Source organism: Haliaeetus albicilla, chromosome 20 (assembly GCF_947461875.1).
Source record: "Haliaeetus albicilla chromosome 20, bHalAlb1.1, whole genome shotgun sequence".
In the NCBI taxonomy this organism is placed as follows: domain Eukaryota; kingdom Metazoa; phylum Chordata; class Aves; order Accipitriformes; family Accipitridae; genus Haliaeetus; species Haliaeetus albicilla.
In genome coordinates this window covers 3978808-3996505 of record NC_091502.1, presented here as the reverse complement: position 1 = coordinate 3996505, position 17698 = coordinate 3978808, and the positions used below count along the sequence as shown (strand labels likewise).

The 17698-nt window shown below is 38.2% G+C and overlaps 1 protein-coding gene across 1 annotated transcript in view; it reads left to right on the top strand.

Annotated features, from left to right (window-relative positions):
* B3GLCT (beta 3-glucosyltransferase) overlaps positions 1–17698 on the top strand; it is a 72637-nt gene that overhangs the window by 23718 nt on the left and 31221 nt on the right. The window contains exons 5-6 of the mRNA XM_069808051.1: positions 9696–9772; positions 13799–13910. Coding sequence (XP_069664152.1) covers positions 9696–9772; positions 13799–13910 — 189 coding nt within the window. The remainder of the gene's footprint in view (positions 1–9695; positions 9773–13798; positions 13911–17698) is intronic.

Genomic DNA, 17698 nt, shown 5'->3' with positions numbered 1-17698 from the left:
CTTACCTACATTGTCTGATATCAGCATGTTCTTGGTCATTTTCTTTCCTGTTGAGTCCATAGTTTGTCTTCATAATGCCTAATTTCTTTTAGGATTTGCATTTTAAAATGCAACTGCTCATTTTAGGGCCTCAATATTTGGGTGCTCAACTTCTGAAATGCTTCTGAACTCCGATCTGTTGAAGAGGTGCCTCTAAGTTCTGAAAATAAAACCTTTTGAAAGTGTTTCAGGAAAGGTGTACAAAATTACTATTTAGTTTTGAAAATATATTTCAGAGTTGTCTTGAATCTCTTTTCTTTGAGGTCATCTTGCAGGACTTTACAGATTTGACTGAATTCTGTTTTACCTTTGCTTTCCTCCAGCTTTTCTCTTGGCTTTTTTTGTTTTAATTGTTTGATATCTGACTTTCTGATATGCCCTTGCTTCTCATTCTGCAAAGCTACCATAATCCTTTTGACAATTACTAGGCTTTATTATCAGCAAAATTGATGTCTAGCCCATTAACTATTGAAACTGTAAAAGTTACCTACACTGTAATGCTAGAAGGTGAATATGATCATCTTCCCATAATAGATATTCAGTAGATTTGAAGGAATTTGTAGAAGTTGGATAATTGTGCACTAATGATATATTTTAAATGTGTTAGTAGTGATGAATGGGCTCCTCTCAGCCCTGCCTTACACATCATACACTTTTTATACAGCTGCTTTTCCCAGTCAAATATGTGGTAACTGCATTGGCTTTTTTTATGCAGAAAATAGGACCTGTCACCTCACAGAGATGTATTAGTTCTGATTGAGAAGGGTATGTTTTTAAGTAAAAACTCACTTTACACACTAATATTATCAGCCACAATACTAAAATCCTATCTTAAACACATTCTAAATGAAGTATCTCATTCAGATCAGTTGGCAACATAATTATTACAGTTCACCATTAGTATTTACTTTCATGCATAATAGCTGTGTACTGTATACCACGTCTGTCTTCTGTATGATTGCCTTTATTTAGAATTCTGTAAGACTGTGAGCTGTGAAGACAGTATTCCTCACTGCTTTTTATCCACACAAGTGATGAGCAAACAAATGGCACTTTACTGCAATACATTGTTGTCATTCTAGGCTACTGTCTCATTATACGTAAATCTGGTAGCATTTATTATAATAAGCACTCAAAATTTTTCCAGATTCTTCCACATCTTTTTTGTCTTGTTACAAAATAAGACTTACTTTGAGATGTTGGTGATCACTAACTCTCGAAAGAACAGAACAGGGAAGATAGGATATATCTAAGGGGAAGATAGGGAATTCTAAGGGAGGAAAAAGAAAATTAAAAGCAGAGTGAATTGGTGAGAACTTTTATATTGATTAAGTTTCTTCCTTCAAAGCTACACTTTTTAATTAGCAAGTTCGATGTCTTAGTTTTCAAAATTCAGATTGCTGCTCAAACTAAATATTAGACTGACTTAAAATCCATGTAAATATTTTATTATTATTTTATTAAGTCCTGGTTAACCGAAAGTATGGCAGATGTGCCATACTGCTTTTCTGGACTATTTCTACATTAGCAAGTAGTGTGGTGCAATAGGAGCAAACATGTAGAGCCATGCAGTTGTTGCTGAGGAGCTAGCACTCGTGTTACATGACATTTCAAAGGGTTTTACTTTGGCCTAGTTCTGATTTGGTTCTATAAAATGGAGATCCATTAGCAGTTGCAGCACATCCTTTGGCTTAGTTTCATCCCAAAGGAATACAGTTTGTGCACTCTGTGATGCAAGATAGTGCAGTGAGTAGGAAAAAATGCACAAAAATGGACTAAGCTAAACTGATTATATGAGGCAGTGTTAGGAAGCAGTAAGAGCTGCTTTGGGTCTAGGTCTCAATCTTGCAATTAGGTTTGAACTTTCTTTAGTAAGTTTTTTTCTAGGTATTAAGATTTATGATAATCACTTTGAAATGGGTCAATACCTCTGAATGTTGTTCACATCTCAGTAATTGCAAGAATTAAATTAGTTATTTTTTTACATTGGTCAGTTTGAAAAGTCAGGATTTGACAACTATGTCAGCAAGCACTAATTGAAGACTCCAGACTTCATTTTGATCTTTGAAATATGTAGCCCAATCTAGCTTAAAACAGATGAAATTAGAAATATTTTATGTTTTTTGACTAATTGGGGGGGGGGCACATTATTCATTTGTTGATGAACATATATTTTGAAATTTTTCTTCTTTTTTTTTTTTTTTTCCAATTTAGTAGTTTCTTGAGTTTTCTCACGTCCTGGTCATCTGAATTACAATCTATTCAGGTTTTTATCTACAAGATTGGAGGCAACGGTGTTAATGTCAACACATTTTCTGCTTCTGATAATGGAAAACATAGGCACGTTTATGAATTCTTTGTATGACTGTTTTTCAGTTTGCTGCAGGACACTTGTTTGTACCAGTAGTTGAGGAAAATCTCCTGGTGTCACATCAACGTAATGCAAACCAAATTAACTGCTGACCACAGGTGAATTATTTCTGGGTCACTAAAACCTTACTGGACCTTTTACTGATTCTCTAATTGTGGGAACTTTAGGTTAGCAATTGGGAACATTGTAATATGCATGCTGAAATTTACTCCCACTATTGCTGAAGAACAACCCAGTAAAATAAAAAATGACTAGCTACCAGCATCTTTCCTACATGAAAATTTACATCAATGATAATTATACGTTTTTGAGACAGAAATACATTGCAGTAGAAGGTTTCTTTTTGATGATGAAGTAAGTTAGTGTATAACGATTAATATTCCAGCTAACTGCCTAAGAAGTTGCTTCAGATACAAATACTTACTGTAGCTCTTTTCCCAGTCAATGAGTTGCTGGATCTAGCGTGCAAGCACTCAGGAGTCAGTGCTTTGGTTATGCATTCAAGTATGTTTTCTGGCAGCTAAGTTGTGTTCTGAGGATTTCAGTATAATGTACAGTAGGAAAAAGGAATAAAATTACTTCCTCTTCATTAAAACTCTTCCTTTTTTTTTTGCCTCTTATCTGAAGTTATAGTCAGGAACACTTCAAATTGCTTTGTTAACTTGCAGTTATTGCCTTCATATGATTGGGTAAATGCTTCCATCTTTTCTTTAATGTAAGATCATTTGATGACAGACTTACACACAGTATCTTTCTCTTGATTTATGAAAGCAGGGTATTGATATGGCCTTTCCTTGAACCCTTTGAAACTGCCTATAATACATTACGAAAACTCAGTTCTTTAAAAATTATAACCAGGCACCTGAGAGTAGAACAGAAGTAGAGATTCTATCTAATAGAAGACAGTAGATTATTACTTTAGGCTTCCTGAGGAGCAAAAGACTACAAAATGTCTGTTTATTGGATATTATGCTTTATTAGCAACATCGATCTTTTAAACCTTATTGCAGCCTTTCAATACTTAAAGAGGGCCTAAAAGATAGATGGGGACAGACTTTTTAGTGGGGCCTGTAGCAATTGGACAAGGGGTAGTGGTTTTAAACTAAAAGAGGCTAGATTCAGGCTAGACATAAGGAAGAAATTTTTTAGGATGAGGGTGGTGATACACTGGCACAGGTTGCCCAGAGGGGTGGCAGATGCCCCATCCCTGGAAACGTTCAAGGCCAGGTTGGACGGGGCTCTGAGCAACCGGATCTGTTTGAAGATGTCCTTGCTCACTGCAGGGGGGTTGGACTAGATGACCTTTAAAGGTCCCTTCCAACCCAAACTATTCTGTGATTCTCTGATCATCTAGGGAGAAATAGAGCAAAGGTTAAAAAGGTCATGACCATCTTGGAGACGCTCCCAAATAACTGACTTGTTAAACAGAAGCAAATTACTTTTGTTACAGTTGTATTGTTAAATTTTACTTTAAATCATTTGTGGTTTTTATTGAAGGGGTATCTTGAAATAATGTTTTGCCCTGGATTCTTGGACTTGATGCTCTGATAAATATTGATACTTACGTCTTTAAAACCTGAAAAATACTTGAAATGTGTATTGTGGTTTTCAATGTTTAAGCGAATTCTTAGAATATGGAGAAAATGTAGTGTACGGTGTAGTATTTGACGGTGGCAATTCCTAGCAAATTGACTGACCCACTGGGTTTAGAGGTAGGACATTTGCTCTTACTTTCTGTCACTTTAGAAATCCTTCAGGGTGTCTACAGAAGTGACATGTTTGTGAAAATAAAGCTGTAGGGAGACTTCAGTGTGTATTCCACAGTTCTACTTTGTCAGAGTAGTCATAATGGATGACTGGAAGAGCTTGGCTTATTTAGCCTCCCAAGGGAGGGCTGAGAAGAGGGTAGATAGGCTAGCTCTGAATGTGTCTTAGGATTAATTTCTGAAAAGATAAGAGTAGGGAAAATGTTGTTAAGTGCTTGTAGAGCACGTAGAGCAAAAACTAGGAAAATGTTTCTAATTCTGGAACTGTGCGATTCAGCAACAGTCTCTAGGGTTTAGGATCCCCCCTCCTTCACCCCTGCTCTGGGTTTCATTAGGCAGTTTAATAAACTTACAAAGCATGGGGATATATGCAAGACGCTGCAGATACCAGTGTACTGGACTCATTAAGAGCAGATTCCTATACACTACTGTATCTTTCTATAATGTGTTATAAGTTTGCTAATTGCTCTGATCAGGTGACTCAGTAATAAAACAATAAACATATTACTGTCATGTTTTGCATTTCACTGCAGTTCCATATCTGTTTATGTGTAGTACTTACAATATTACATCACATAGGGCATATAATAGATAGTGGTGACCAACATTCAGTTTGAACTATGTTCTAAAAAGCATGTTCTCACTAAAGCATACACTTAGGGCAAGGTTTAGTTATGCTTAGATGAAATTCAGTGGACTCCATTCTGCAGGAAAAACAAAGCAAGCACAGGTCTGCTAGGGGGTCTTAGAGGATGTGACTTAGGTCAGGCTCTGGAAATCCCATTTTAGCTGGGCATGATCTCTGCTGTCCTGGGTGCTTACAGAGCACCTTGTCGTCTATGAAATCTTAACCCTTTTCTTTGTTTTTACACCATACTGTTTTGTTCTCTAGAAGTTGTGCTTTTCTCATATAGGTTTTGGTAGATTAATATGAAATTGCATGTAGTACAGAAAGATTTCAGATATTTGTTTCAGGTTAGCAATTCTCTTAATTATTTCTTAAAAATTCTTTTCTTCTGAATGATCTTTTTCCTCATTGGATATACTGTTCCCCCAAGGTTTTTCACATGTAAATGAAGAAGTCTTTTAATGTTTAGATTCAAGAACCAGAGTTTGATTTCAGTTCTGTTGATGGTTTGCTGTGAAATTGAGCAGTCTCACTAGCATGTTTGTACTTCAACTTGCATAAATAATACTAAATGATTTTAAAGGTGTGTATGAGGCTGTGTCAATGTGTTTTGAAGTGAAGATGTGCATCTAACCCCTTTATGTACGCTTCAGGGTTTTTTGTGTAGAGTCTGCAATTGTAATCTGTGGCAGGTATTACTGCTCTCACTGTGCTGATACAATAGTTGGTATTTGGGGTAAAAATGTCTTATACTGTATTTCAGACTACAAGTGATTTCGTTTTTTCGTTTTGCCCTTTTAAAGTCAGCTCAATTGTGAAAGTGGGGAGGCTAGTTTCTTGGTCTTCAGAAGTGATTAAATTATTTTATTTAGATTAAATTTGACTTGTCATATGTAAAGTGTTAGTGTCTGTGAAGGCATATGGGCTCTGTAACTGTTGAAACAATAGTTTCAAGATAAATAACCAGTGAATGCATTACAGGGTGTGGATGCATTTGTATGAGAGTTCTATGAGATACACAGACACAGTGTGTAAGTTACTTATCACTACCTTGACTATCTAGCCATCCCCTGATGAGCTAGCCTGCACATGCCCTTTCACTCCCCAGAGCTGACATCAGGTAATTTTTGCCTTTTTTCTGTCATTGTACTGAAGGTAGAATAAATAAAATGAATGGGTCAGCCCAGTTCCACTAGGTTCACAGTGAAAATACGTAAAATGAGAAAGGAAAAGCAACAGAGATCCTCCTGTATTTTTGGAAGAGGCTGTTTTACCCGTACAGTGTTTTTTAAGCATCCTTTATTAAATCGGAATTGATGAATTGTTAGAGAAGAGTGGAAGGAAAGGTATGTGCAGGACATGTTATTTTCATGTTTTAGAGGAAGTTGGGTAAAGAAAGGGAGCAGGCTTATGAGAATGTCAAAAAGAAAAGATAACCTTGCAAAAGTATTAGACCAGCTCAAGAAAGAGTGTTTTTTCTTTATCATCACTCCTTTGATCTGCACAAAGGAAAGAGTTGGGGTTTTTTTGTTAAAGAAGAGATACCTGAGTATATGGTACAGCTACTTTGATGATGTAATTTACTTCATACCTTTTGCATGGGCAAATGTTGTTTGTATCTAAAATGAATACAACTTCAGCCTTTACTGTGATATAGACACTGAATATATTAACTACTTTTATCTCTGTCTGGCTCCTATTGTACATGAAGTACATGGCCACATACAAATAACTAGCATAACTGCAGGGTTTATATCCTTGTAAAAACAAATGCTCTTGTAAAGACAGAGGTTTGCCCTTTTATCTTCCTATCTGCAATCCCACAAGCAAACATATTTTTATGGTTTTACCATGAAGTGGTTACATTTTAGTGAAATACCAGATGTTGAGCATACTGTTACTAATATTTGCCACTTCCACTAAAAACCTCTGGAATTCCTTGGTTTTGCAATAAATTGAAACTAACCAGGAACACATTTGATAGATTGGCTTGAACTAGAACCATAAATCAGAACTGCTGATATTTTAGATGCACGTTATTATCCTGTTCCAAATTAGAGTTTTGGCATTGTTTCTTTTCAATTTGGGTCATTCACAATAGCATAAGTGTTTTTTAAAACAGTAGATTGTTATTTTTTTATAGGATTAATGCACTTCTGAGAGACACAGTTATTCTTTAGAGTGGTAGAGACGTTTTCTTTAGTGAATGAAGTTTGGAGGTTTTATGTATTTCTAGGTGCTATGCTTAACTGCCCTTAAAAAGGATTTAAAATAAACTTGACAGAGTCAGCAAGCAGTGTGAACTTCATCTTACAGCTTTTCCTAGAGAATAAGTTATTTTTCTGTTTAAATGTGAATTTTATGTTAACGGAATTGGTTTATATTCCTGAGAAGCATTTGTCAAACAAAAATGTTTGGCATATGCATAGTGTCAGTGGAAAGGAATTAGGCCCTTGAGAGATTAAGATGGTTTGTCTTGGGAGCTTGCTGAATCCGCTAGCCTGACAGAGGCGAGGCTGAGCATGTGTTTCCAGTAGGCACATGTGCACACATACACACACTACGTGTTCATATATACGTGATCATCCGTGTAGATCAACACAGAAACTGCAGCACTCTCACAAACACAAAGTGTACCAATGGCCTGACCTTGTTTCACCTTTCTGGCTGGTCAGGATGAAAGCCTGTTTGTGGAATATGTATACATAAATATATATATATATGCAACATGGATGCCTCCAGTAGCTGGTCTTTGACGCTCAGTCTGTGCAGTCACAGGTCTTGCATCCCCGGTCTCTGCAGTTGCCAGCACGTGGGCATGTGAGGCTTGCTGTGTGGCTTGCAGCCCCGTTCCAGTTGCTGGTGCTCAGCCCTGCTCCTGCACACCCACATGCACACGTGCATGCACTATGGATCCTCCCAGTAGCTGTAGACACTCAGTATATCCAGTAGTTGACCCCTGCCCTCCCTGTTGCCTCATGCAGAGACACACACGTAGAAATGGATCTTTCTGGTTACCTGGTGGAGACTTATAACCCCACCAGTAGCTGACCCTTGCACCCCAGAGGCCCTCCTGTAGCTGGGACCTCCTGTTGCCTCCAGTAACCAACTGTTAGGCCCCTTGGTCCCCCCAGTGTCTGCCGCAGACTTTTGGCTGCTCTGATACCTGGCTCCCAAGCCTCTTCTAGTCCAGATTGATGCTCATGAGCAATTACACACACTGAAACACACACCCACACGTGCACGCACTCACTCTTCCCAGTTTCTGGCAGCACGGACACGTGCATCCCTATGACTCACAGTCCCTTCTCCAGTTGCAGGCGCTCAGACCTCCAAATACACACAGAGCCTCCCGCCCAGGAGTTAGAAATGGAATTTAAGGAGAAGACAGGAGAGACTGCAGTGATCAGTGCAGGGCATGGACAGACAAGTCTCCTGACCAGCAATCTGTTTCAAGTGACCAACCCCTTTTTTTCCCCCTGTGTTTACCAATGGTTATTCCTCCTCAAACCACCCTGCTCCATCTTTGCCTGGCCTTTTGTTTTTCCTAAGCATCTCACAACAAGTTTTGTCCCATCCCAAACTGCTCCTGCCCTGAATCCCTTAATGAGTCCCATGCCCCTGTAGGCAGTAACCCCCTGTGAGAGTGTAAGGTGAGCAGGGAGCCTTTCCCTTCTCTTTAGCTGGTGAGTGTCAACACCTGGACAGGCTGAAGGCTCCCCTGGGACAGCCCTGGGGGGAGCTGGGTCAGGGTGCTCAGTTTTCTCCAATTACATTTTTGGGGTTCCTACCCTGTTTCTGTTCCTCTGTGCTGCTTTGTGGTTATGGTGATGAGCTTTTAATCACATAACTTAACAGTTTGTATAATGGAAAGGTGGGATCATTTACCTGCTAGTATTAAGTCATTTGTCTTAAAGTGCATTAACACCACCAGTGCTTTGTTAGGTTAATTGCTGTAATGGGATGTACTTAGACGGTGAGGAAGTTTAAACTGGGAGGTTAGGCTCTTCTGGCAGGAAGATTTTTGTTTCAGTACTAGTACAATTACCTAACCCAAAGGATTTAGACGTTTGTGAGGTGGTTGAGACCCTAATGATGCTGCAAAAGAGAATTGTGCTTGTAAATGTAGTAAATCAATGGAGGAAGATACTGCCTATGTATTAAGGTATATATATCTCTCTCCCACTTTTTACATGTGTGAACTAATGAATAAATTATGCACTTTGGTATATCAGAGGGCAATGTTTAAAGGGTGTTGGAAACTACCCCAGAATGATAGCTTGTCTGCTAGACATAGGGATCTGCCACATCAAAGAGATTTCAAGTGACAAAAGAGCAAAGAAACTTATGAAAAGATTTTCCTTTGTAGGAAGCTGCTTTGATTTTTCAGGAAAAAAAAAACCCTAACTCCTCATTTTGATTTTTGCATAAACCCATGGGTTTTTGTTGTTATGCTAGTGTGATAGGTCAAAGCTGAACTCAGCAAAGTAAAGTGTTAGAAAGCTCACATAAGCTTTGTGTGACATGTTTGATTACCCAGTGGAAGCCTTTGTAGAATACTCTACATTATTTATGAGTCTTCCTTTATAGTATGGGATTTTATGATATGGTAGAGAAATGAGTATGATATATCATTTAACTTGAAGTGTGTTAGCTTTATATCTAATAGGGAATTAAGAAGTCATGTGTTGGAAGAAGTACTTTCCCTAAATTGCAGATCACCTTGTTTCATACCATCCTAAGTCATCTATTCTGCAGGGCTACTTGCTGGTAAAAAACAATGAAGAACTAAGTAGTCATTCCAGTGTAATTTTTTAAAGATTAGTTGGTGTTTAGGAAAAAAAGTGCATATAATTCAAGCTTAATGGGAATATTTTTGTTTTTCTTAAAGGAATTACCTACGGTTCTGCTTATTCATCAGATGGACGGGCATGAAGGTGCATGGACAATATTACCGTTAATGAGAGAGTAAGTGTAATGAATGCCAGTTATTTTCAGAATTTATTGTAACCAAGAATATAAATATTAATTACTCAGACCTCTTTTTTCAGAAGCAAAGTTTTTGAATGAGAGTTGCAACCTTATCTTTTCACTTTCTTACTCTACTTCTTTTTGGTTTTCCAAAGCAATTTTCTGTTAAATTTCATTAAATCAGGGAAAGCTATTTTAAATAAAAGAACAACAATAGTACAATGTAGCTGAACAACTACCTTTTTCAAATCATTGTGGGTTTTTAAATTGTTAGGGAAGTAAACCAGTCAAAAGAAATACCATTTTTAAATGTGTATTTTCCTATTTGGTCCCCAGTTCTCACAGTGTAAGTTGTGAGGTATTTCAGAACTTTTGACCTTTCAGATTACTTGGCTGAATGAAGTAGATAAATAATTTTTAAAAAATAGATAATAATACCTGTTTGGGGTTTCTATCTTTTATTGCTTACAGTGTTTCTAAGAGGTGGTATGCCTCTATAGTAAAAAGGTGTAGGTTTCAACATCTTTTTAGAAGCTTATATGGCCACTTTTCATCTTAGTATGGTCAGAGAAATCTGAAATACCTTTTCTTCTTAGCTTATGCAGATGGCTCCAAGGAAGACATACTGCATTTACATGGTAGTATGTTGCAAACTGTCAGGAAACAGTGATTCTTGTTTCAGAAAGTCCTAAAGCTCCATGGTGCTGAAGGCTGTCCTTTCCCTAAAACTTGCACTTGAAATTGGTGCCAGAGGCTCTGCAGCCTCTTGAGGTTTAATTTAGTTAATATAATTTATTAGAGTTACTCAGAAGGATGTTTTTGGTTTGGTTTGAGGTTTTTGCATCAGAGTGGTTGCAGGACAGGTTGCTTTTCCTTCTGCTTTCCATTGCTTTCTGTGCGTGTAGAAACATGAAAGTAGTGCTTGTATAGTAGCTATCTTTGAGATACATGTAAACTGTAAAAAGAAGCAAAAGGAGAATCAAAGTAAATTGAAAAACTCAAAGATGATGTTCCAACTATCGATCATCTTTGGTTTTGCTTCTTAGCTCCTGTTTCAATGACCTAATGGTTCCTCTTCTGAATTATTTATGTCTCGGTGACAGGGTTTACAGATACAGCTCTTACGAGATAGCAAAACCACAAATGCTCATTTTTGTGACAAAGCAGAAGAAAACTCTTCAGAAATCAGAAGAAGAATCTTAAGTAGAGGATTTCTATCTTGAGAATTCTAGAATATGAATTTCCTTGTGTCTACTGTTTCACCACTTTTGGCAGAATGAAGACATGGAATAGTTTAGAAGTATGTCGATGTTGGGAGGCTTGTGCTGTTTAGTTTTCTCAATGGACAGAAGGGGAGGAAGGGAGATCAGCCCATTCTGCAGCAGCTGATGATGCTCGAAATTGTGATATAAGATTTATTCTTACCTGAAAACTGCTTTGAAAAGAATGGCTTTCCTCAGTTGTCAGCATTTTTAAGGAGGCTTCTAAACAGTTACGACAATTCTTTATTTTTAGTTCTTGAGCACAGCTTAACTTGGACAAAATACTCCATTTCAGAAGATGTAATCGTGAGACATCAATGGATGTCTTATGACACAGTGCCCTTACTGTCTCCAGAAGGCCCACTACATTTCTTCTCAGTAACCATGTTCATTAAGTAGAGAAGAAATCCCTTTTTTAAATTACTACCCCAAAACTGGATCTTACCTGAGTATCTCCAATGGCTCCTGGCAATCTGAACTCCAAATTTGTGTGCTATGAGGTCTACGTAAGACTCTCTGCAGGCTTTAAATACTTAGCCTTGAAAATCATTCTGTTTGTCCATCAATAGCTAGATGAACAGATCATTCTTTTTGTGAACTTGTACGTGCTCTATTCACAAGATGCAGTAATTCTTTTTGTGGGGGTCTTTCTAGCGTTTTCTCCCTGCCCTTCACCTACCTGCTTTCCTGTAAATCCAGGTATTTCTCTCCTAAAGTTCTAGCTGAGCACTAAAGTGTGAGAGAAAAGCCTTCAGTCTTCGCAGGTCATTGAATACTGTACATGTTTAAAAACATGAGGGTATCTGATACCCTTTTCGTACTTGTTTGGCAAGTTTTAGAAGGAACAGCTAGGAAGTGTCTTTCCTAGCTCATTGTATCTTGTTTGCTTGCCTGAATGGCAAAGGGTTGCCCAGATTTCAGTGTTGAGTAGGCAACAAGTATATGCTTTTATGAACTAAAAGGATGAATGGATTGTGAGTTCTTCTGGCTATTATAGTTTAGCAGAATAAGTATCATAAGCAGAAAGCAGTGAATAATCAAATACCATTGCAAGACGGAGAGGAAAGGCAGCTTTATAGGAAGATGACTGTCATGGTTTAACCCCAGCTGGCAGCTAAGTCCCACACAGCCGCTCGCTCACTCCCCCGCAGTGGGATGGGGGAGAGAATCAGGAGGGTACAAGTGAGAAAACTCGTGGGTTGAGATAAAGACAGTTTAATAGGTAAAGCAAAAGCCGCACACGCAAGCAAAGTGAAAAAAGGAATTCATTCACCGCTTCCCGTCGGCAGGCAGGTGTTTGGCCATCTCCAGGACAGCAGGGCTCCATCACGCCTAACGGTGACTTGGGAAGACAAATGACATCACTCTGAGCATCCCCCCTTCCTTCTTCTTCCCCCAGCTTTATATGCTGAGCATGACATCATATGGTCTGGAATATGCCTTGGGTCAGTTGGGGTCAGCTCTCCCAGCTGTGTACCCCTGCAACTTCTTGTGCCCCCCCCAGCCTGCTCGCTGGTGGGGTGGGGGGAGAAGCAGAAAAGCCCTTGGCTCTGTGTAAGCCCTGCTCAGTAACAAAAACATCCCTGTGTTATCAACACTGTTTCCAGCACAAATCCAAAACATAGCCCAGTACCAGCTCCCATGAAGAAAATTAACTGTATCCTCGCCCAAACCAGCACAATGATTTGTCCCAGATGAAAAAAGACTGAACTAGTTTAGCACCTGGCAACCATCTGGTGCTTCTACCACATAATTAAAAGACCTGCAGAGGCAGGTATCACATGTTCTAGCATAAGGATTTCTCAGATAGTGGGTTTGTTTTTGGGGGTTTGTTGTGGTTTTTTTGTTTTGGGGGTTTTTTTTTTGCAAATACCGTTCCCTAAAACATAAATGATCCTACCATCCTTTTTTACTTATTTTTTCTGACTTACATTTCTGCTGTTTATTTTCATTGCTGATTTTATCAGTAGAGAATGCTGTAGAGGAATAAATCTGTGATTTTTATAGGTGCTAATTTTCTTATACCTATCCTCAGATGATTTGTTTAATTAAATCAGTGTAAAAGCTATGCAAAGGAAACTGGACAAGTAAAGATTGGGGTTTTTTTCCATTAGGATGTCATGAATTAATAAGGCTTTGTTTTGTTAAGTAGTGGAAGAATTTTTCTGGGAGGAGTAGAGAAATAAAGAATGAGAATTTTCTGAAGGAATCAGGAACGCTGCATTGAGTTTAGTGTTAGCTTTCAGGAAGGTAGGGGAGTCCATTCAATCTGTGTAGTTTCACTGTACTGAAAAAGCTAATGAAGTTTTTAGGTTGGGGATGATCACCATCAAATAGCTGTGAGAAAACCTGTCATTAGACATTTTCATGATTGTTGCAATGGTGTTAGATGCCCAGCAGTGGGGCTTCTTGGAAGAAAGTTAAGGTACAGAGGGGAAGGTAACTTAAACTGCTATCTATAAACTTCTGAATTCACAGGTGGCTATTAGACCTGGGGTAACTATACATTTCTGGGTGGACATTTTCATATATCTCTATTCCCTTCTTTCTGGAATAACTGGTGCTATATAAGTAGATAGCAGCAGAGGCAGTATCTTTATCCATTCACTTTAGTTCTTTGATACGTAATTCTAAGTTAGTAGTAAAAGTTTCTGTGTAAATGAATAATTGATTGCAAAGTACTTACATTTGGGGAATGTGGGTTGAATATCATTCTGTTTATAAGCCAGTTTATTAGAAAAATGTTAATTTCTTTTGTTAGCTTCTCTGTTACCTATGGTAGGAACTCCTCATGGATTTTCTTCTGTGAAGAAGATACAAGAATACAAGTTGTAAAGCTGCTAGAAACACTTGGAAGATTTGACGGGTCTAAGGTGAAATAAAAATTTAGATATTTAAGTTACTTTTGAATGTGCTTGAAACTCGTGGAATAATTTTAAGTACAAAATTATAAATACAGAATTTTAGAATTCCTAGTTACAGAACAATTTCTGTGGTCCAGAATTTAATTTTATAAGATTTCCTGGATGGCTCAATGCTCCAAACATTGGAAAAGAGGTATCCAAACAGCTTAAAATAGGAGGATAGATTTCTGTTGCTGAGGCTGAGAGTGAGCAAGGTATTTAACATGAAGCAGCATCAGCACCTGTCTAGCTGTTGAAGAACTGTTAAAATTGAGCAGAGAAAAGATTCCTTCTGTGGATAGCCTGAAAATGATGTAGCATTAGTAAAAAATTAATATAGTCTGCTGTGTGGTCCTCTCTCCCCGTTTTCCTGTCTGTCATCAGTTCTGATTTTCATCAGACAAAATGGCTGATGTTAGTTTGACTAACTGTCTCTGATCTAATATAGTAGGGTATTTTATTTGCGTTCTGTTTCTGAACTGTCTTGGTGATAAGACAGTTTTCTTTATCCGCTGGAAAAGAAACAACGCCAAAAGACTTGCAGAACAAAAGAAAAATGCAGTCACCAAGGAACAAAGTAAATTTGGCAATGCAACTGACACGAAAGGTGTTAATCTTTAGAATTCTCAGTGTTCAGGAAAAAAATTCAGCTTGATCTCTGTCCTTTGCCTGGAATAAAAGAAGCCAAAGTCTCCTATGCGAAATATGTTTTGCTTCTTTATTGTTACCTTGACTGGGTATTGAACTCTGCTTCAGGTCTCACTTCAGCATGTTTACTTCTTTTGCAGGCACATGGCCTTTTCATGTTTTTTCACAATTCTTTTCTAAAACGGTAATAATAATAATAATTCAGAGATCTTACATTTTTAAACACTCTGTTTTCAAAATGTCTGACTGAATATAGTCAAGCCTTTGGAATATCCGCTTATTTCTGTTTCAGAAACAACCTATTCCTAATTGATATTCTCAGAATAGAAACATAAAAATTTTTGTTCTAGATGCTGCCTTTACGCCAGTTTTAATCTCCTTTGCATTACATGAAAATTCTATTACAATAACAAATTATGTTCCAACCTGCATTAAAAGAAAAATCAAATGTTTTGCTTTTGTACCTAGCAATCGTCATCTTAGTGTAACAATCCATAACTGATTCCTTATATACAGTAGTAGTGCATCAGTCACAAAATTTAAGATGAGTTAGACCAGAATGAGCTCATTCATTATTCATTTTAAAATGTCAGCAGTCTGCATAATAAAAAGCTGGTATACATTAATCACAATAAAAGGTCTACAAGGGGCATGTGAATAGTTGATGAATCTGCAGCTTTTCAATCTGGATATCTAGAGATTAGTAACAGAACTATTGAGACTGATATGAATGTAATATTGAGTGAAACCAGATATGTGAAACATCATAAGAGTCTGTGGAGGAATGTTAAGAGAATGACCTGCATTGATAACGAAGGATGTTATTGACTGCAGTAGAACTAAATAACAGTGAGGAATATCTGATTTATATAAAGACCTCAAGACAAGTACTCAGATGGTGAATTATATCTGAACATCAGGAAACACTTTTTTACTGTGAGGGTGACTAAGCATTGCCACAGCTTGCCTGAAGAGGTTGTGGAGTCTCCGTCCTTGGAGGTAACTCACAAACCATCTGGACATGGTCCTGGGCAACCTGCTGTATAGGTGGCCCTGCTTGAGCAGGGGAAGTTAGACCAGATGATCCCCAGAGGTCCCTTCCAACCTCAACCCCTCTGTGATTCTGTGTTTCAACAGCATATTGATTCAACCTGTGCTTTCATAATGGAAGACAGCAGCAAGGTTAAACCAAATTGTACGTGCCACTCCTCTTACTGTCATCCTAACAGGATGGTAGACTACAGCCCCAAAGATATCCAGAATGAGTAAACCAAGCTGATGCGCAGCAATGACTTAGTAGCTGTTGATGCCTAAAGTGTATAAAAGATCTGACTGAACAACAGTTTGATTTTGAGAATCATAAGAACTTATAAGATGTAGTAAGACACAGTGAGGATGTGACAGCTGAAATCTCCTGTCCTGCGTGTCAGACACAAGTCTTGAACAGATGAATTCAGCACACTTATCTTGGTATTTGTAAGTGGATACGAATGTGAGTCGGTAGAATCAACTTGATCAGCAAGTTAGGTAAAGTCACCTCTGCCGTCCCTGAGATCTGGTATTGAGTTTTGTTGTATCACATTCCTTCAGCTCTTTAAAGTGCTCTAAAGACTTTGGAGTGCTCTTACTAAAGGTAGGTGATTTTGCAATTTTTGAAGCACAATGATCCGGTGGATGGTAGTTACCCTTAATGCAATGAATCACACTTTTTTTTAAAATCCACATTTTTGCCTATATGCAATTTGATTACCATCATTCCTTAAGTTACTTTATAAGTTCCTTTGTATATAACTAATTTAATCTTGTAAAGCCAGCCTGCACAGATTGATTTGCCCTACGTATCAGTGTATGACCAAATAAACTTGGAGAGTATTGGCTGTAACCCGGAATGCCTTCACTGTGGTTTGTGGGTTAATATTGCCAGAAATATTATTATGTGAAAGCCTGAGGAGGGTATATGTATGGGTTTAATTTTCTATGTTTTATAGGGAAGGGAAAGGAAGGTTGGTTTTTTTAATCCATAGATTGTTTTGGTGTAAAATTATTCTAATTTTGCATGCTAAGTAAAGTGGTTTTTCCACTCTGTAGCATAACAAAGTGGAGGTCCAGAAAAAAATTGTCTGCAGATGGTACTGTTGTATTAAAATGTTACTATTTATTAACTATTTCTGAAACAGAATAGTGTGCTTGTGTTATGAACATTTTGAAGCCCTGGAGGCCCTAAAAGAGTTAAAAAACGGTGTGCATAAATGCTTCTAAAGAATTATTTTTATTCTTTCAAGGCAATCATCTTTGTGCATAAAAATTAGTATGTTTGCCCATTTTCTTTTACCTCCCAATATTTTGTTTGATTTTTTTATCCTTCCAGTGAACACTATTGAATCCTTCCAATAAAGGAAGGAGAAAGCAGGGTCTTTTGTGATTGAAGGTATAAATCAAAGGCTGAGTAAGTAGGTACCAGGTAGTAAGTCCTATGAAGGTGATTAAAAAAAACGGTGGGAAAAAATCTCCACCCTTATCTTCTCCGTATGTTGGGTAGTGTCAGTTTAACTTTGGCTGTTTCCTCAACAGATTCCTGAACACCTACCCTTCAGCCTCAGGAGGCACGTGGGGATTATGGGAACAAACAAGTTTTCAGCATTTGTGTTATCTGAAGAAGTCACTAGTCAAGTACAAGTTATATTCAACTTACTTTTATTGAGAGTAGGTGGCCAAAGTAGAGGGGAGAAATGTACAGAATTCATGGGAAATGCACTCAGCACCTTACACATGTATACAGACACATGCATACCATGTTAAACCTGCATCAGTCCCTCGGAGAGTCGGTGTTCCTGGCACAGGTGGCATCCTGTATCTTTGACTCGATGTGTGCGGCAAGACAAGCATCCCTGGTAGCTCCTGAGGGCTGCCCTTTTATTGCCTTTTGGGGAGCCAGGTTGAGTCCTGGCTGGATTCCCGTGGGATTGCCAGGCTGAATGTCTTCTGGGGCAGCCACACTTGCATACCCTCTGCCAGTCTCAGCCAGCTGGTTTTGGCTGGAGGTGTCTCCTGGTGCATGCAGACCTCTCTTCTGCTGTTTGCTGACCCTGTCATGCCCTGGCCAAATCTCA